This window comes from Cavia porcellus, unplaced genomic scaffold (genome assembly GCF_034190915.1).
Source record: "Cavia porcellus strain 051 isolate PalLab524CR breed Dunkin Hartley unplaced genomic scaffold, mCavPor4.1 scaffold_1, whole genome shotgun sequence".
Classification (NCBI taxonomy): Eukaryota; Metazoa; Chordata; class Mammalia; order Rodentia; family Caviidae; genus Cavia; species Cavia porcellus.
In genome coordinates this window covers 191,281,262-191,301,896 of record NW_026947484.1, presented here as the reverse complement: position 1 = coordinate 191,301,896, position 20,635 = coordinate 191,281,262, and the positions used below count along the sequence as shown (strand labels likewise).

The 20,635-nt window shown below is 48.3% G+C and overlaps 1 protein-coding gene across 4 annotated transcripts in view; it reads right to left on the bottom strand.

Moving 5' to 3' along the window:
- Window positions 1-20,237, bottom strand: part of Pax5 (paired box 5) — a 177,907-nt gene extending 157,670 nt beyond the window's left edge. For 2 of the 4 annotated variants that reach the window (XM_063225330.1, XM_063225335.1), the window contains exons 1-3: window positions 19,757-20,237; window positions 7,243-7,408; window positions 1,838-2,035 (exon numbers count right to left, since the gene is read on the bottom strand). In XM_063225330.1, coding sequence (XP_063081400.1) covers window positions 1,838-2,035; window positions 7,243-7,408; window positions 19,757-19,802 — 410 coding nt within the window. In that variant the 5' untranslated portion in view covers window positions 19,803-20,237. Of the gene's footprint in view, window positions 1-1,837; window positions 2,036-7,242; window positions 7,409-12,515; window positions 13,658-19,756 lie in introns of those variants that run through there. The other 2 variants (XM_003470877.3, XM_063225337.1) reach the window with 2 other exon arrangements.
- Between the last annotated feature and the right edge of the window lie 398 nt (window positions 20,238-20,635).

Below are 20,635 nucleotides of genomic sequence, written 5' to 3'. Positions count from 1 at the left end.
TCACTTGCCACAGTCCCTGCCATTCTCTAATCTTATGCCTGGCAAGCTTCCTTTATTACAGTACCTGTCTAGCCCCACATAACGTTTTAGAGTTTGTGATTCTCACCGTGTACCTAAAGTTATCTTGTGAACCACCTAATTATACGTATACTGTACATTGGTAAACCATGGGCCCCAAAACCTGACTAGCATTTTGATTGTGAGTTCTCTGCAGAGCAGAACTACTCCAACATTGCTTTAATTATATGTCACCACATCCGTGCTTTGGGAGGCTCCAAAAAGTCACGTTGCTTTTTCTGTCATAGAAATCTTTAGATGAGCCAGAAGTAGTGGATTCACAAAACACACTGTAGCACTTCATTATCCAGAAAAAGAACAAATGTTACTCCCCCCAGTCCAAATCCAAAACCATATAATCACTCTTGCATCCTTGGCAAGTTTGTCCAGACTGTGCAGATTTCTAAGTGCACGTGAGAATCCCAGTCGCGATGAGGAGCCTCGCTGGGATACAGACTGAGAAGCTGTGTGCTCAGTTCCTCTCTATCTCCTCGGCACTGTGCATGACCCCAGGGCTCTGGTAAAGGCTGGCCAAGAGAAGGAAAGCAGGGCAGCATTTATGAACCATCAACACATCTGACCACACACTGATTCTGTGCACTTCGGTCATCACAGAAGAGGTGACATCAGGATAAGAAGGACCTCAGAGGCATTCCAGCCTGATCGCCTCTTTCTGCCAGAAATGAGGGATGCTCTGTGTCCAGACAGGTTCTGCACTAATCATGGGAGGGCAATGAAAGAATGGGAGCTGCTTAATTCCCAGTCTGCTAGATTCTCTTTTCTTCGTGGAGTCTGTGAACAGTCATTTCCGTTCATCTCACAACTTCGTCCCTGACTCCATGGGTTTAAATGGCATTGAGACGATACCGTCCACAATAAAAAATTTTCTTCCAGAAGTTTATTTTTTGTGCTAAAGGTATAGTTCCATGGTAGAGTACTTGCCTAGTACGCCTAAAGCCCTGGGGTTCAATCACCAGCAATGCTAAATAAATGTTTAAATTTTAAAAATAAATTTTACTTTTAAAGCTCTCAAAGAGCCATTCACTGTAGCTTGAGTCTACCTAGAGAGGAGAGAAAGCCATTGTGGCTCCCACAGAGAGGCTGTGTGCCTGGTATCCTGCTGTCTCTCTCTCCATGGATGAGATTTGGGGGAGTTTTGGAGAAGGAGTGCCCTCATCCCATAGCATCTTAGCCTCCTGAACCTCCTCCTTGGAGACAGAACACCCACAAGAGGACGACCAGGGTCCTGGGCTGTCAGAGCAAGTCATTAAGGTCCTACTTCCGGTTAGTGGCAGAACAAGAGTCAAATCGCCCAATGTGTAGTGAAGCCCTGCTTGCCACATTCACTGGCTCAACCTCTGCCCAAATTGAAGGCTGGATTTTCTTCCTCAGAACCCCTGACATAAGCCAGTGGTAGGACAACAAGCCTTGAGCTGAAGGAACAACATTTGTGAGGGCTTACTCTGGACAGTTGACTACCCAGGACGCCACACAGCCGCACAGTGAAGGGAGTGATGGAACTCACTCTGGACTTACACGGTTCTCAGGCAACCAGGCTAGTGGTGTGGTCTTCTCTCTCTGGGCCTACAACTTCTGCCCACTGGGGAGAAGAGGCAAAAGGGAGGAAAACAGAGGCCCAGCAGCCCCATTAGCATCTCTCTTCTCCACAAACTCATGAGGAGTTTTGATCAAAGAGAAGCCAGATCTTCAGGGAAGATATACACAGAACATTCAGGACCCCACTCTGATCCCCAGGCCTCTATAAGCACCAGCCCCTCACCTGTTGATGGAACTGACGCTGGGCACTGTGTCATTGTCACAAACTCGCTCTGCCAGCAGCCGGTCCCTGATCTCCCAGGCAAACATGGTGGGGTTTTGGCGTTTATACTCAGCAATCTTTTCCACCACTTTGGGCGTGGCAACCTTTGGTTTGGATCCTCCGATTACCCCAGGTTTGATGCTTCCTGTCTCATAATACCTAGGACCCAAGGAGAAAAGAGGTTAGCAGGGAGGAACCAGCAAAATACATGAACATTTGAAATAGGACTAATATGAATTGAGTTGAGCTGCAAATGTAAATCACAAGTCAAATTTTCAAAACTTGGTACAGGGGCTGGGGATTTAGATCAGTGGCAAAAAGCGCTTGCCTGGCAAGTATGAAGCCATGAGTTTGATCCCCAGTACCAAAAAAAAAACTTGGTACAAAGGGCCAGGGATTTAACTCAGCAGCATAAGTATCTGCCTGGCAAGCACTAGGTCATGAGTTCAATCCCTTGTACCAAAAAAAAAAAAATAATAATAATAATAATAATAATCCTAAAACTTGGTACAAAAATGTAAATGCCTCACTAATAATTTTTGTATGTTGAAATTATAATTTTTATATTTCATGTTTAAATATGCAATCAAAATTAATTATATTTTTTTCACTTTTCTTCATGTACTACTCAAAAATTTTGAAATTTAATACATGACACATATTTCTTTTGCACATTACTAGTCGAATGCTACGCAGTGACAAAAACTGCCACATTCATCTACCATTCTACAGCTTATGAAGAATTTCAAATCAGTTTTCTCTTTGTTCCTCAACAGCTCTAATGCACATAAACTGTTTTGAATGAATGAAAGAGTAAATAAACAAATAAATAGCTACTTCTCTGTGACATAAAAGAAATTCACAGCAGCTAACGGGCTTCCTCAAGGTCACCCAAGAGCAAGTGGGCAAGCTAGCACTGAGGTATAACTCTCAAACTAAAATTTCCCCAAGGAAGTGATTTAGACCTTTGATTTGTCAGCTATCCTTTCTCTTAGCAGAATCCCCAAGATCCTGTGCAACTGTTCTCTAAAATGCAACTTATTTTTCCATAAAGAAAAACAATAACCCCGGTGTAAAATTAAAAGGAGTGTTAGATTCCAGAATTAATAAAAAATGTATTTTGAAAGTCCAAACCTAAGCAATCAGAAAAACCAACCAGGAGTCTCGGCAGCTCTTCCAGGGCCCTCCCTTGAGGTAAATGGCTGTTTCTAAGGACATTTCCATGCTATCAGCTTCTCCTCGTTAACACAAATAGGATGTCAGGGTTTTACAGTAAAACCGAGACCAGGGAGAAGAACGCCATGAAAGATCATTTCAGGGGGGAAAAATGACTTGATGTTTTTTCTAAATGTAAGCTGTCACTGAATGTGACTTAATATTTACAGAGGATTTTTGGACCTCTTCTTCCAAAAGAGATTATCTTAATGTTGAAATTTTTTAAAGTGAAACACAGTTTAGAAATAAATAGAAATGTTTTAACCTAACAAGAATAAGGGTATGAGAGGATTCTGGGATGGGTAGAAATGTTACTCAGGAACAATAACTGGTAACCTCTATAGATGCTGAAATTCTCAGCTTGAATTAGTCTGTTTAGAGCCAAGTTAGTGAATATTCTAGAAGAAAAGAAGTAAATTGAGGAGCAGTGAACTGGAAGTGAAAATTCTATTCTTCACTGAGAAGAGTAAATCATTACAAAATGTGGTCATAACAAAATTCAACCTATCCTCCCTCTTTCTGAAAAACTGTTGAAAACATTTTCCTGTAATTTTCTGGTAAATTAGGTTTTTCAAAATATCTCAGATTGGGGGGGGGGCAGAAATCTAGCAAAGATCTAAATGCAGGCACACAGTAATCTCTGCAGACTTCAGTTGTCCTGCCAATTTTACAACAGAAAGTCGGTGCTTACTATAACATGACACCTTTTATTTAGGTACAACCCTTTACAGTTTACAGCGCTCTCCTTCAGAGTATCTTGGTCCTTACACCAATCCTTTGAGGCCAGCAGAGCTTCACAGAAGAGGAAATAAAGATAGAAGACTGTTCCACCTTACTTCTGGAGGCTAAAGGCAACCCCCCAGCTTTTAAACTTGTCTTTGAATCCAGTGTTCTTCCCACCAGAGCAATCTACTACTTTGGTAACAAGATTTTAAATTACAGTAATGTTGATTCCTTGCAACTATAGAGAGCTTTACTGTTTTACAGATATTTTACATGTCATATTTAATTCACACACTGAATGAATAGTCAAGGAATGACGGCTAGGACAGGGACAATCTCAGGGCAGGACTTACAGACAGAGGCAGATATTCAAAACATGACCATCAAATGGGACTGTACCCTTTGTACAGCAGCACGAAGATGGCCGGTGGGTAACAGTGTGCAGGGTTCCACACCCATCCCACCTGAGCAGTGCCAGCCATGGCAGGCTGTGGTCTCGAAATGAAAGATCTCAGGCACCCTTTTGACTGACACATAGGCCAGACCTCTGGAAGGCAGCACCGACACTCCTGAAACCCCAACTCACAACTGTGTCAAGAGAGGATTCGGACTTAATAAGTCTCCTTTCATCTCAGCAAAACAGCCGTGCAGCCCTGTGGCTCACTGACAAAAGACAAACAGCAGCCACCAATGGTGCAGAGAGCACTGGGCTGGGGGCGAGTGGGTGCTGGTCAGTGGCTCTGACCTCACTGGCTGTGTGATCTTGGGCAATTCACTCACCCATTCTAGACTTCAGTTATGCCACCTATAGCCTAAGGGAAGATGTTTGCCCTGCTTGAATTGTAGGGCTGTTTTGAAGACCAAAACCCCAAATGGTTATGAAAAAGCTTTCGCAAAGCGTAAAATAAAGAACACAAGTTGAGGATTAAAATCCTCATTAAAATGTTTATTTTTACTGTGTAGCATACCACCCAGTTCCAAAACCCAGACTCCAATGAGAGAAGACAACAGCCAGGCTCAGGGTGGATTTAACGCAGCCTCACATGATACCAAGCTCTGCCTCTCCAGCCCCTCTGCAGCCTGGAGCTCTGAACCGAATGCTCACGCTCCTGGCAGACTGCCTATCTTCCGGAGGGCACAGGGGTCCTCCTTGCCTGCCCCAGGGACTTTGCTTGCCTTGCCACACAGTCTCTGAAAACCACAGCCACCACACACTGTACGCTATCTACAATCGGACCCATCAAATTCTTCCGTGACAAAAAAAAAAAGAAACAACAAAAAAAAAATCTCTCGCTGGAAGAGCCCCAATTCAGAAATTCCCAGTCACACTGTTTTAGGACTGAACTTGTTTCTTAAAAGGCAGTTCTAATTAGAGTGACATTTTGTCCAGTGTAGTTCTTAGTTATGAAAATAATGAGCTATGAAATTCCAATTTATTGTTGACAACTTAAACGGCCAGGCACCAGAGCGGCGCATAACTTCCGAGTGCCACTCTACCTAGTGACAAATCTATTCTGGACCGCGGGAGGCTGCCACCAGGGCTTGGAAAGGTCCGGGTCCCCCTAGTCTCCATGGGACAGCAGAACATGAGGACTCAGCGTTTGGATGTCCCCTCGGAGAAAGGCTCTGTATCTTGAAGATTTCAAACAGCGAGCAAAATGTCGGCTCAGCAAAGATGTCTCAGCAAAAACAAAGAAAGGCCTTCTTTCTTCCTCTCTCTCCCTCGTACAAAGAAGCTGCGCAAGATGTATCTGAGACTCACTCTGCTTTTGAAGGCTGATGCTGAGATAGCCTAAAATATTTCTTTTCTCTCTTCTTCTCTCATGCCCTTGCTTCTCTATTTCTGTTTTAAAACCATTTTCTTTCCTCTTTGTTTCTTGTTTCTTTACCTCACTGTTCGCTACTTTCTTCGGCCACTCTTGCTCTCACCCTCCTGTTTAAAGCCACCATTAACAAGAGCACTAACAAGAGCTGATTTCCTGCAATACTCTCTGAACTCTGGCGAGGGTTCATTTGCTAGCTGAGTGTTAACCAGGAGCAGACCCTCAGCCTCCATAGTTGAGGTGATCTGCATGGGCCAGAAAGAGGATGAAAGAAACAGAGGGATCAAGGACCCTAAAGAAGCTGCCAGACCCTTGGCCCCCAGACTCCTTCCTTTGGCCTTGAGCAAGACTCTGTAAAGTTATTCGACAGTGCTGTTCTATCTGTGAACATTTCTTGAATTCCAGCAAATGGAAGGAAAAGAGCGCACAGAAAGTCACAACGTCACTGACATACCTTAGACTATTTTTTATTCAGGCACCTGCTCTCAAACTGTAACACAAGCTACAGAACAAAGGTTGCTTTGTGGCCCAGGAAATGAAATAGGCAGCTAAGCCTGAATGTGCTCCTGCCTGCCAGGGCAGACCTAGAACAACCACACACCTGAAACCAAATCTATTGCTGTGTTCTGGGGCTATGGGGAGATACACATGGCCCAGGAATTCTTCAGGCTTCATTCCAACCCACAAACAGACTGAGACTGGCCAGATAAGCCTGGCTCAGTCACTCCAGCACGCTAGGTTTCCTCATCTTAAAACATGCTTCACTGGGTCATGCTGAGGCTATTGAGAAAATAAGCAGTAACACTAAAGGCTATGCAGCCCTCTGGGAGAATCGTCACTGTTAGTATTTTGCTTGCAGCAAATCGCTGGGTCAAATAGCAACTTTCAAATGTCAGATTTGAGAGTTAGCATTTGCCAGTTTCTTTTTTCCTTTCTAATTTAATATACACTTAGGATGCCTGTCACTACAAAGAAAACAAAGCATACAGAAGAAAATGCTGCAGCTCAACCTCATAAGGCTGATGATGACCCAAAACATGAAAATGATGACTGACTTTTGAAAGTAGAATATGCTTTTTGAAAATATTAAAATGAAACATTGAGAGCTGGGGAATTGGCTTAGTGGTTGAGTATGTGCTTACCATATGCAAGGCCCTGGTTTCAATACCCCCACCAAAAAAAAAAAGAAAAAAGAAAGAAAAGGAAAGGAAAAAATAGAAAAGAAAAAAGAAAAAGAAACATTGAGCTCTGAACTCTGGTTGTGTGATACCATCCAGCCCTGCCCAGGGTCCTGAGCTCACCTAAAACGTGTAAGGGAAATACCCTAGTGCCTCTTACTCGGGTGCTCTTTAGAGTAATTCACTAAGCTTGCGGAAACCAGTCCCTCCTCAGTCCCTGTATTCCACACGTTACTTGAGACAGGGGTTTCCCGGGGCTACTTTGAACTGGATGGCCTCCGAAAGACTTTCTAACCTCCAGATGCTGTGCACATAGGGCAAACTGCCACAGTGATCCTCACTATGACAGGGCACATTGGACAGTTGCTGATTCATCTTTTAAGTCTTTAATTGAAAGATCAAGGGAAGCCTGGAGTCCTGCCTTTACCTGCCAAGAATTTTGCTGACACAACCATGGCTGACCCGAAGCTGCCTGGAGATGTCGCAGGGCCTGACACCTTGATGAGCAAGTTCCACTATCCTTTGGCGGACTACATCCGGGAGTGGCCGTCCATTCACAAAAACCCCCCCAAGCTGATTCACTCCTCCATGTCCTGAAACAGATCAGAAACAAAAGGCAAGGGGAAGGGTAGTTAGAACCAGTCACATAGCAGAAACCCAAAGTCCCTCTGTTCACAAACGGCCAGCAGGCTGGGTGTCTCGTGCACCTGAAATCCAATTGTGCAGCCTACATGAGGGCACTAGATTGCTTTTTAAAATTAATCTAACCTTTGTCCACTGCAGCCAGTTACTTGAGCAGCTGATAACAAGTCTCACCATACTATGTTTCCTTTAATTACTAGCATTTCCTCATAATTTTTTAAACAATGAAATATGGGAAGACCCCAATCTGCACTAACTATAGATTATACAGAGGTACAACTTACTATGTGATGCTTAAGTCTAAGGAAGATATGCAGGGGAAAAATTATAGCATAAAACACGTCAAGTTTAAAGAAAAAAAAAAACCTAAGTCGTCTTTTTAGCAAATGTTTTTCAAAGTAAAAAAAAAAGACTATATTAATAAACCTTCATCTCAGGAAAAAAATACTGTAAAATCAATTCAATCTAATTTAAGGACTTTTTAAAAATTTAATAGTATCTGCAGAGTATCTACCGAGACAAAACCTAGCCACTGTCTTAATTAAAAAAAAAAAAATTAAGCCCTTTAAGAAGGTGAGGCTGACATGCAGACTTCACCACTACACCCTCTCAGAGCACACAAAAGAAATGGGTCATAGGATCTTCTACACCCAGGGCATTCCACCCTACTGCGTCGAGACTTGTTATAAAAGCGTTTCCCTAGAATTTTTGGAGTGCTTTGAAACTGACAAGCAGCTTTAAGCTGGTTGGAGGTAGATGGGTGTGGATAAAGAAACTGAAGAAAGCTTTTGAGTTCCAGATTTTATAACGGCTCTGGAATGGATTTTAAGTAAAGAGTCCATGTGTGCATTCCTATCTCTTATATCATAGTCCATCTAGAGGGCAACAAGAACCTACGTAAATTGAAAAGCCACACCAGTAAACACAAAGTGAGCCAATGTAGCAACATCATTGACCTTGTAGCTGTTAATCAGCCACTAACGAGGATTGGAGCCAAAACCAAGTCCAGGCAGAAAGTGATGCTACTGGCAGCTCAGAAGCCAAGGAGGAGGAAACCTCTGCCTTAACTGGGCCTGACTGGGCTGAGACTGGACTGCATAAAGGAAGGCACGGCACTTGAACTATAAAACCTATAAGAGTCACCTCACCTCAGTCATTTCCCCCGGTACTCATCTACTACTCATGTTCATGAACAACATCTAAAATAAAGGAGGCAAAAACATGTATAATGTAACTATATCCTTAAAACTGACCAAACAATCCACTGAAGTTTTCATGAATATTTTCCAAAATCTCCAAGCTGAAGCTTATTTAAAGCACACACGTGTACACACACACACACACACACACAAATTGTATAGATAACTGCAGTCCTTAGTTCCAGTTCTATGCTGAATTTTTCCTTGATTTTTAAAATCAGGTTTAATCAGTTATGATTGTTCTGAAACATTTCAGATATTTAAAAAGTAAAAAAGAAAAAAAGGAAGGAAAGATGAGGAAAAAAAGGAAGGAAGGAAAGAGAAGGTCCCATCCAACAGAGTTCTTCAAGAGTGTCAATGAGGGAATCCACAGCTGTAGTGTGAGAAAAGTCATTGATCCTGGGATTAGAAAGAAAGGAAGCTGAAACTCTGGGAGACAGGAGGTGGGACAAGGCAAGAAAAGAGAAAAAGAGAAATCTGTGGGAAGGTTTCAGACAGTGAGACCTACACACGACAGAAGCAAAGAGAGAAATCTTAGAAAGAAGCAAATTAGACAGGCAGAGGAGAGAAAGAGGAATGAAAATGCTAGAATAAACCAATAAAAGAAGAGAAAGGCTAGGAAGCAGGTATCTGTAAGACTGAGACTTCTGTAGAGCAGGACCTTTGTGATCCTGGGACCTCCAACTCTAGCTCTGTATGTTATTGGAGGACTCAAATCCCAGCTTTTACTTCCTGTGGACTCTAGCTATGTGAGGAGCCATTTACTGAAAAACTGCTATTTTTCCAGGAAAAAAAAAATACAGTTTCGTGAGAAAATGGCACAGAGATGAACACATAAATCAGGTAAAACAACAACAACAAACAAACAACAAAAAACCAGGAAACAGATATAAGGGAAACACAAACCAGCTTCCACAGGGCAGTCAGAACAGGGTCTGGAGGGAGCTGGAGGAAGAAGATTGAGCTGAAGATGCTCCTGGGGCTTTCGTGGCTGTGGTCCGGAAAGGGCTGCCCTCCACAGATGCTACTCAGGCCCTGATAAGACATGCTACACATCAAGTCCCTGCCATAAGCCAAAGACAGCAGCTGTCCATAACCTCTCGAGGGGAGGGTCTCTGCTGACTCAGCTGTGGATTGAACTACAGGACCCACAGGGTCAGTAAAATTCCTCTTAGACTCACCAGAGCAGGAGAATGAGACACACACAGACATGCAAATAGAAGCACAGGGAAAGGGCAGGAATGAAATGTCCCCAGTAGACTCTCCAATGGGTACATAGGTGCTGAACATATGAAAAGTGGGGTTGTGGACACAGACATGGTTGGATTTCACAGAGTGAGAGCCTTGCACAAGGGTACTCACCCTCACAGTCCACTGCCCTCTCTGGAGTCTGAGTCCTTTTCTCTCCACTTCCACAAATCCTCCAATAGCCCAATGTTTATGCCAGGGAGACCAAGAAGCAGCTCCAGCTTTACCCATGGGAACTTCTGTCAATCTTTAGTTGCTCTGATCTCAGTATCACACATATTCTATAAAATGAGTGTAACTGAAGGTCTGGGTGACACTCAGGTAGGATACTGGTTACAGAAGTCCTTCAGAACTGGTACAGATGCTTGGGAGAAGGAAACATCTTGGAGGACGCTGTTGTGTGATGTGAATGATGAACATGTATGGGGGAGGGGTAACTCTAAACTTACCAGCTTATTTACTGGCAGTGCCTGCCCATCCTCATAGAACTGATCCTGCTGGTGATGGGGGACTGACAGGGGCACGAAGATGAGGAGATGACTTTTATCCCAGTCATGTCCTAGGAGCTATTTGCCCCACCCCACTTTTATTGCCCACAAGCTGGGCACCAAAGCAGGCCTACATAGTGCAAGCAAACAGTTTTGGGTGCCAGAACCAAAGCTTCTTCTAAAGAAACCAAGAACTCGCACCAACTTTGAAAACTAGGCTGGCTGGGGACCAACCTCCACTGTGCTGCCAGAGAAACTGAAAATGGAAAGCTGGGACAGATTGAAGGCCAGGGCAAGGAGGCACAGTCATTAACCAGTTTGTTAACCAACACCTGGTAGAAGCTGCCAGGTCCCTGCAGATGCACAGGCAGGAGGCCATCAAGTGCTATCTTCCCAAGGGTTGAGGCACCATCTCTGCGCAACTCAGTGCTGGGCAGAAGGAAGCAACAAGGGCCTGTGAATTTCTGCCGTCAAGGCCAGTCCTTCCCATCTTGTCCCCTAGTCACTTCCTGACTGAGCCAGGGGCTTGCATCTCTCAGAGTATTACCCCAAATTCATTTGTTCTCTGGTTTACTCTGTAAGACTAGAGCTTCTCCAGAGCCAGGCTGAAGTCTGAGCAGGAAAAGACTTCGGAGGTCGCTGGGGTCACTGTGAACTAGAAACCATTTGCACACTGGCCCCACACCATGAAGATTCGTTTGGGCTGGGACCAGAGCAAGCGGCTTTCCGACCCAAACCACCCCATCACTTTGGAGGGTTACCTCCTCCCTCCGACTCCCTCTGACACAAAGAGAAACTGACTTGCCTGTAGCTAACCTGCTGCCTAAACAAGCCTTCCCCTGCTTGCCAGGCCCTTCGGCCCTCCGTGTAAGACACAGACAGTCTGCTCCGGAAGCTCGCATTCTTTCCAACCGGGTCTCTGCTGCCTTTGTTAAATAGGGGACCTTTGGCTAGGGAAGCCAGACTCCTGACTGTGTGAGGAGAGCAGAGCTTGGGAAGGGCTCCTAACCAGGGAGTGACTCCCCGACCTCTAGCCCGCAGAGATCCATGCCTGGCATCCGACTGAAGGCTGCCAAAGCCTGGCGCTTTCTCCAGCCGGCTCTCTAGCCAACAGAAGGGAAACGTGATTCGTTCTGCTTGGAATTTCCTTGAAATCTCCGAATCTAATCCAGCGTTAACTCACTGTGAGAGGAGGCTCAGGAGGCTGTGCTAATGGGTGAAATGGCAGGATCCCTCCAGTTAGGCAACCAGAGGGCCCTTGCCCTCGCTTGAAATGACCCTTCCTCTCCTCCTACACACTCAGCGGTTTTCAGAAGGCAGGGACGCCTGTGTGGTGACTATAATTGGCTTCTTTCTTACTTTCTCTCTCTCCCTCTCTCCCTCTCCCTCCCTCCCTCCACCTTTCCTCCCTCCCCACTCTGCCTCTCCTTTTCCCTCTCCTTTCTCGGGCAGGAGCCATCAAGAAGCAGGTGTCCTGTGAGAAGGACCCAGTGGGTTCCTTAAGGGTCTCCGTATGAACGGGTGGTCTCCTAAACCGAAGATTAGCTCAGGGACCTAGACTTCGTTGATTTTTCCAAACCCCTTCCTCAACTCCAGATTGCCTTTGGAGCCTCAGACTGCTTGTCCTGTTTCAGCTCTCCTCGTCTTCCTTCACACACTCAGGAACTGGTTAGGGACCCACTTTCCCTGCAAGCACTAGTCTTGATCAGCCCCACGCTAAAAAAAGTCGCCATCAGGATCCGAGTGTGGGGCGCTGTCTGAGAGCCACACTGACCTCTCACTATAACTTCTTGCTTTCCACCAGGCCAGCCCTAAACCCTCTAGAAGTTCTGAGGCAGGGCGCTGCAGATGCTCCGAGTTGTCGCTGCTGGAGCCCGGGAAAGCTGCAGCTGACTGCCTATGCTAGCATTGCTGGAGGCGGGATTCCCGGACCAGGTGTTCTAGCAACCACCGCCAAGCTCATTGTTCCACGGCCCCTGCGTAGGAGCCCTGGCACTTAGCAAAGTTGGCTGTGCAGCCACAGAGGTCCGGGGTTCTTCCGGCTTAGTACCTGCCCCGCGGTCCGGCACCCCCAACCCGGTCCCAGCCGCAGAGTGAGAGAAGCGATCTCGCCGCCTACTTACTATGCATGGATGCAAACGGGTCGTGCTTACAGTGTATTTCCATCGGGGCGCTCCAGACTGCAGGCCGGCCCACGCCGCCGCCTCCCGGCGCCAAGGGGCTGCCCAGGGCGGCTAGGGAGCCACGCCACCAGGCCGGGCACCCGGCGAGCTGAGCTCAAAAAGCACCGCTGGAATCTGAGGTCACTCTCAAAGTCTCCTTGCCAAAGACGGTGGAGAACTGCGCAGAGGCGGGAAACGACGCTGGCACAGTCTAGGAGCCGGCGCAACTCTGCCGGCTTCGCTCCCCGGCTGGCTCAAGCGGCGGCTCCCGGCCCAGCCGCGGATAGCTGCGGCCAAGGAGCCCGCGGCTTCGGGGACATAGCGGAGGGGCACCTCCGGGACGGCCAGGAGCCCCCGATCCCTCGCAGGAACAGTCTGGAGGAGGCCACCGCAAAGCGCGGTCCTTAGCTGCACCGAGGAGCGGCGAGGGCCGCGAGGTGCCAGACCAGTTCCGCGGCCTCGCTGCCCTGGATCCCTCCCGGGCTCTCCTTGTCCTCCGGGCCCTTTCTCTCCCCGCTTCTCCGAGTCCCTGGGGCTCCGGCTTGCCGCGCAGCCTCTCCGCAGCCGGTCCTCAGACGTCTGGGACGAAGTTGCACAGAACTTCTGCAGCCGCACAGGGGCCCCGGCGGTTTCCGAGAGGCTCCGCCGCTGGTGGCGCCGAGACCCCGGACTCCCCGGGCGCCTGCGAGCCTGCAAGCCTGGACCCGACGCCCTCAAAGTTCCGGCGGCCCCCGCTGCGCCCCCATGGCCGGGGCCAGGAGTGGGGACACCAGCGACGTCCTCCTCGCCTGGCCGGCTGTTTCCCGGCCAACTCTCCGAGCACGCTGCCCGCCCTCGGGGCCGCTCCGGCCGCTTCCAGCCGCCTCTTCCGGACAGCGCCGCGCCTGCCCCCGGGGACCGAGGGGACAGCCGGAGGGTCCCCGCCACCCAGGCCGCCGGGACTGTCGGTGCCGGGAGGAAGCCCTTGCCGGCTCTGCCTGTCCGCGGTAGCTCGTCTGCTGCCGGCGCTGGCCCCTCCGCCTGCTCGGCGCGCACAGTGCGCCACCGCGCCGCCCCGGAGCCGCTTTCAGGACCCGCTGCGTGTGGACAGCGCCGCCCGGGGCTCAGCCTCCCTCCGGGCGGGGGCGGGGCGGGGGCTCACATGCCAATCATCCTCAAGCGAGCCAATCAGAATGGCGGCTTCAGGTCCTGGCCCGAAACACCGCCCCATTGGCTAAACAACCGGCGGGCTCCGCCTGATTAGAGGATACCTGGGCAATGAGAGAGAATGGAGGGCGGGGCCCAGGCGGCGGCGCCACGTTCATTGACAAACGCGCGGGGCCAAGGCCCTGAGGATCTGGATGGGGTTAGGGGGAGGGGGCAGAGGGCGCACGCAGCGCCGGGAGAGTCTCCTTGCTGGTCTCACGCCGGCCCTACCTCTCCCTCAGGCGCCTGGGCAATAGCAGCACTGGGACACCCTGAAAGGTTGGGGACAGCCAAGGTGAGGGTGAGCGTGAAGGTTAGAGTAAGGAAATAGACTCTGAAAGGAAAAACAAAACAAAACCATCCGTGGACGTTAGAGGAAGACCTGGAAAGCAACAGAAATCCCGCTTTCTGTGTAAGTGACGGAATTGGCATATGCAGATACCCAACAGTTCTGACCTAATTTTCCCCATCCATCTGTAAAATGGGCTGTGTTAACTAGTTTGTGATGAAGGCTCCTTCTGGCAGAAACATTTCTTAATTTTATGAAGTATCTACTAAGCCACAGCCACTTCCTCTTGGTCCTCTCACCTCCCTCACTTTATCTTCAAGACTATCAGTTCTGCATTAACCAAAGGCAAAGACTAAGGAATAGGCTATACTCCTGTTCCTTTAAAATTAGTAACCGAAGCTTCCTGGGGAAAGAAGCTACTCTATGGCTTTGGACCAGGTTGCACAAACAGCAGTAAGCCCTCTTTCCATCCACTGAGCTAGCAGGAGTTTTGGGGGCTGCAGCTGAACATGTCTGTCTGCTGGCAGGAGCAGTTCTGCTTCCACCACAAGGCCTCTTGGAAATCAAAGAAGTCCGGTCTCCAATGCTAATGAGGATCTTAGAAACAGGTAGTCTAAATCTAAGGCAAAGGGTCCATAAAGTGGTGTCATGAGTGCTAGAATGCTGCAGCTTCCAGCAGTTAGGAAAATCTGACCTTCTTCTTCCCAGAGAAGGTAGTCTAGCAATACTCTCCTAACCAAGAAGTCTTTAACCATGAAGTCTATTTCTCATGGGTCTCTGAACTACAAAGTAAATGAACCTTGAAAAGGAACCACGTGTCACCCATTCTTCATCTAAAAGGCCATAGTTCTATGAGCCCTATGGTATGCAAGGGCTCAGCCTTAGCAACACTTTTTTTCCCAGCAGCTCATGTCAATTGCCCTAAGATACATCATTTTCAAAAAACAAAACAGAGCAAAACAAAAAAACTCATCAACTCAGTCTTTGGGGCCATGGATATAGCTCAGCTGCACAGCACCTGCCTGGCAAGCATGAGATCATGAGTTCAATTCCTGGTACAAAAACAAAACAAACTCATCAAAATTTGCCATTTTGGATTTATGTGAAACTTCTCTAATATTAAACATAAATCCACCAAAACAAGGCTTCTGAGATGCCTGCTAGAGATACGTATTTACAGGGAGAACAGGGCACAGGGTAATCCTGGGAAGACTCCCAGATCACCTTCTGGCTTCATTCTCTAATTTTTCCCTCCTCTGCCCCTCCTCCCCCACCCCGTACCTCTATAGTAGGTCTGCCTTGGGGCCCACATTCTGTAGCTGTCCTGGACCAGCTGCCCCTAACCGGTAGACAAGTTTCCGGTGCTGACACACTAGTCACTGACATAATCTCTGCCAGGGCACAGCTGCAGAAAACGGCCCAATGGGGGTCCCTAGGGACCCAGGAGTCTTCAATGTATTGGGGGGTGGGATGAAAGTATTCTCTCTCCTGTGTGGGAAGCCCCTCCAGTCTGGATCTTTGCCTCCACTCCCAACCCTGCCTTGGAGCAAGAAAATCAAACAGGAGAAGGACTGGGATAGACATGGGTTCCTGGGTTGGTTCATCTGGTGGTGCCCCATGGATCAGAAATCACTAGAATTCAGAGCCGCAGGCCAGACTTGAGGTCATAGCCCTGCATTCTCACTGGAGAGGAAGGAGTATGGAAATGTCCTGCAAAAGGAAGCAAGTGACATCTCCACCTCTGGTCTGACTTTTTGAGCTTCAGCCTACTACACACTCAGATCTGGCATTTTAGAGCTGCAAGGATTCTGAGCTTGTGCTTTCTTTACCGATGTGGAATCTGAGGCCAGGAGGGAATTATATGACTTGTCTAAGGTCACACACAAAGCAAGTCCAAGGCAGAAGAAAGGCTGTGGGCTGGAAATCTTTCTAAGTGCCTTTCTAGACCACTCCGGATGGCTGCTTGATATTGGCTGCCAGAACCTAGCTGGGAAATGCCTAAGAAACCCCCCCCCCTTTTTTTTCCCAGTGCCACATAGACAATCCCTGAGGCATTTTGGGGACAGATAGAACTGTAGATGTTATCCCTTATACCAACAGGAGCAGCATTTGTCCCCCTTTTCCCAGTGGGTGTTTGTCTCTGGAAAGAACTGTAATTCACAGCCTCACCAGTGTGGAATAAGCTGCTCACTCCCTCCCGACCTGACTGCTGTTGGGGCAGATGAAGTTCCCAGCTGGAACCTCTGGCCCCCTAAGCTGGATGCCCTCCAGGAACTTTTAACCTCCAAAGGTGCGACCAGAGCACACATGGAGGTCACCTACAAAGCCTTACAGGTCACCAAACAGCAGCCCAGAGAAGGTACACGACTAGCCAGAGATAACACAGCTATTTTTTTGCAAAATTGGATTTTCCTGCGTAGTACACCAAGAAGCCGCATTCTGAAATTGGATAAAAATCCTAGCAAGGAACGGGTATCGCCATCGCTGGTGCACTCAACTTGTGTAAGTCACCCGCTTCTTTCTCCCAGTAACAGGGCTTTGGGCCCAGCTCTATGCTAGGCCCTGGGGGCTGAAACTTTGAAAGAAAACTATCTAAAAAGAAACTCAAGAATCAAACTGTCTTGGAAAGTTTGCTATTGGAAGAACTCCTATTGACAACAATGTTTGAGAGCACCTTTCTGAGAGTGTCCATTTCTTTCAGTAGCCAGAGATCTCACTTTACTTGGTACACCCCCCTCCCACACACACACACCCCACACACACACCCCTCCCGGCTTTCCCATCTCACCCTCCAGCTCAGAGTTACAGGAGCATTAAAATACTGGGATTGCTGTCATGCTCTGCTCCAAGCCTGAGATCAACTGCAACACAAGATCAGCCAGTTTCTCTGCTTGTGGTTGGGGCAGGAGACCCTACAGGGCTCAGACAGGTTATTAAGTTTGGGAAAAATCAGAGATTACCTGTGCATTACTGTCCTAAGCTGATGGGTTATCTTTAACTTTCCCTCTAAAAAGCCTCAAAGAGGGTAAGTAACTGACCTGCAATTCCACACCAAGTCAGGGCACAGACACTCCTCTGTGGTTCCTTCACCTTGCTGAGGAGTTTGCCTTACTCAGCTCAGCTCTGTTTACAGGAGTCATTGAAGGAGGACAGAGAAGAAGAATTTAACCCATTTTTTTTTAAAAGTGTACCCTGCCTGTGTTGGAGTTTGTTATTGTTACCAATCTGCCCCCACCTGCCTCCCACTCCTGCACACCAGGGACACCAGGCAGTCCTTTTCCCTAAGGCTTTAGCTTCTTGTGCTACTAATGCAGAGAACCTCTGAGATTCCACTTCCCAAGGCTCTGTGAGATGAAGTTCTATTTGTGGGAATAGTGGTATTCCATTCTGGGCTCATTATGGAGCTCTGAGACTGAATACTACAGCCCAGCAAGAAAGTGTCCAACCTATCCACATCTCAGTTTGCCCAGTAGTAGTTTTTCTCCAACAGGCGTGAGTGGCAGGGAGCTATTTTCTTCCCCAGCAGGAATTAGAAGTCGAAGGGCAGAGAAATTTCCTTCCATACCATTTCCACAATAACCCCTGCTTTATGATCTCCCTAGTCTCTGCCTTCTCTCAAATGCTTCCTTTTTTTTTTTTTTTTTTCTCATATTACAAAGAAGAGTGGGGAGGGGAATATTTAAGTGCTGACTGCTGACCTTGCCTAATTTGGGGTTTAGAGCCACGCATACTTACTCTCTTACCATCATACATCAGAGGATACTGAGATTCGGGGAAGGAATGAAAAATGCTTTTTAGGGAAGAAAAAGATCTGGTGGCCTATGGAAGGTCTAGATGTTGGGGGAGGGGGAAAGGCCTCAGGGCAAATGGACACACACACCCCGTTAGCACCAGCCGGGATAGCTCAGCAGCTTTCTCCCTCTTCCCCAGCGGGGCTCCAGATCTGTGCTGACAGGGAGAAGTGCAGAATCACAGGAGCTGTCACCCTTTCCCAGAGAAAGTGGCCCTTACCCCAGCCCTTCTGGGAGGAAGGGGCGTGGCTCTCAGGACTTTAAACTCTAGTCCTGCTAAGTGCCCCCCAATCCCCAACCAGTTCAGGTCCTGGGGGAATGAAATGCTTTATTGATTAAACGATTATTCAGGCGATTGAACTAATCAAAGCCCATCGACCGCTACGAATTACATTCTTGGTAGACAGCTTGTTGGGAGAGGCAGCCGGCGGGCCACAGATGCCACAGCCAATGGGCTCCTTGACTCTGACACCTCCAGCTTGCTTGCAACAGGTACATAAATCTTAGCCCCAGGCACAGGGATTGGTGGTATCCCATCTACTGAAGGGCCCATCACCTGGGGAAAGGAAAGCTATTTGGGAATTGAAGACAAAGAGATTCTCAGGTTCATTTTTCTGTGCCCTCATTCCAGGAACACTCTTGTTGGAACACCCTGTCTTAGATTTCTGTTCTCAACATTTTGAAAACGCACCTGTACATAGGAAGTTATCCTGAGTTGGAACTCTTAAGTTTATCCCTCTCTGTTCTTTGATCTTTATTGGGGGCTAAAGTAAAGGTGGGCACTCACAGTGACCAGGAGATGCGAGGAGACGAAGAGGAGGAAGGGTTGCCAGGGCTGAGTGTGTTTTGTGAAGAGGTTGGCACAATGGCCTAAGGAGTGAAAGAGGCCCAAAGACCAGCTTATGCCTCAGGTGGTCAGAGGCTACTGCCCTGGTCACTTCCTCTCAGACATAAACACACATTGCTCCCCATTTCCTGGGCTAATGCCCAGACCAGGTACAGAACATTCACCCACTCATACTCTCCATTGTAGCAGCACCCACAGGGTAAAAACACTTACACACACATACCCCAGTGTCCAAGGCTAGTCTAGGTAAAAGCAGACTGACCAGAGAGCCTTAGAAATGTCCCAGTCACCTACAGGCCAATCTCACCTGCCAAAAACACGCCTGCCACAAGAGACCCTTCTGTACAATTGCCAACATCAACAGTGCCCAAAGGGTGAAGCAGGGTCATTTTCCACTAGTGGTTTCCACAAACAGGACTTGGGCCTGACTGCACATGCTGAGAACAGTAGACACCCCAGTAGGCCCCAGATCCACATCTGTGCCTATAGCCAGACACTTTTGTGCTTTGGCATCTAACAGTTGACACCAAATATGGTGGGGTCAGAGACATCATCCTTTCTTACTTCCCAAATCACTCGGATATGACTGGGTAACACAAACCCTTAACTAAAGCAGCGCATGTGTACTCAGATACTTACCCAAGTCATACACATAACATCCATAGACACACATTTTGGATACTTAAAAGAACATAAAACTCCAACTTATACACAAATACCTTCGAGGGTATTGAGAAACAACAGGCACAAAAACTCATAGACAAACTCAGACATGCATCTATGGGGACAAACTTATTGTCACTCTCGTACACGGTGAGCTTATGTAAACACAGACACAAACTTGGACACCACCAGATAGACACCAACAAAAATATTCAAAAACTGAGGGGAAAAAACAGGTAAAGTTGATGATACTTGTACTCCTACAGAAGCATATGAAGAGATCCGCAAGAGAAGGTACAGACAGACAAAGTCAATCCCTGAGAAAATGTGGTACACTCCCTCCTCCTCCAAGGGTCACCCCGGGAGGGGACCAGCACCTGGTTGTGCCCCGGTGTAAGCATGTCTGGAGCCCGTATCGCAGTCCTACCTGTCCTGCCGGTCCGAGGAGTCGGGTAATTTTTCTCTAAATCCATTTTGAAATTTCAGAACTTGATGGAATGGATAGGGGGCAAAGTTCCCACTTTTTTTTTTTTTTTTTTTTTTGGTGCCTTTTTTATTTTTTTGGCCAGGGACCGCTCACAGGTTGGAATAATTCAACCCTTCCGCTCCCCCGCCGAGCTGGGGTAGCTGATCACTGAGCTGAAACTAAACGTTTTAGGTGGAAAAAAAGCGTCCGAAGGCACCGTGAAATGATTAAGGAACTAAAGAGCTTCTCGCCATGTGAGATCATGTCCTGTTCTCGCCAACATCACAAGATGTCCCCAGACACGCCGCGCCCCCAGCGCGCCGCCTGCACTTCGGGCCCAGGGCCGGGAACGTGTGTCCGGCCGCGGCCCGGCCTGCTCTGCATGCCAGACGGGGCGGACCGGGCCGGGCCGCAGCGGTGTGCGAAGCGGGGAAGCAGCAGTGCTGCCGCCGCGCAGCCCCGGACTTTTATAGGGGGTGGGGGGAGGGAAGAAGGCGCCGGGCGCCGGTCCGCGCGCCTGGGGAAGGGACTGCCTTAAACCCAGCCTTGAGACCCGGCCTCTCGGCCGGCCGCACCCGCTGCCGAATCCTGGGGTTTCTGACCCCTGCGCTGGGCGCAGGGTTGGTGGTGACCCCTCCATGTGCAAACCCCGCTGGGTCTGTGGGCGCAGGCCAGGTTTTTGTTTTTAAAGAAATAGCCACTCTGCCAAGCAGGTGTTTTCGAAAGGGGCACAGAGACTAGCAGTGATGCCAGGCAGAGTCGGTGCTCCAGCAGCCTCAGATTCACCCCTAGGGCGGCGCCCGCCCCCAGGGTGCTCAGCCACCCCACCTCACCTCAAAC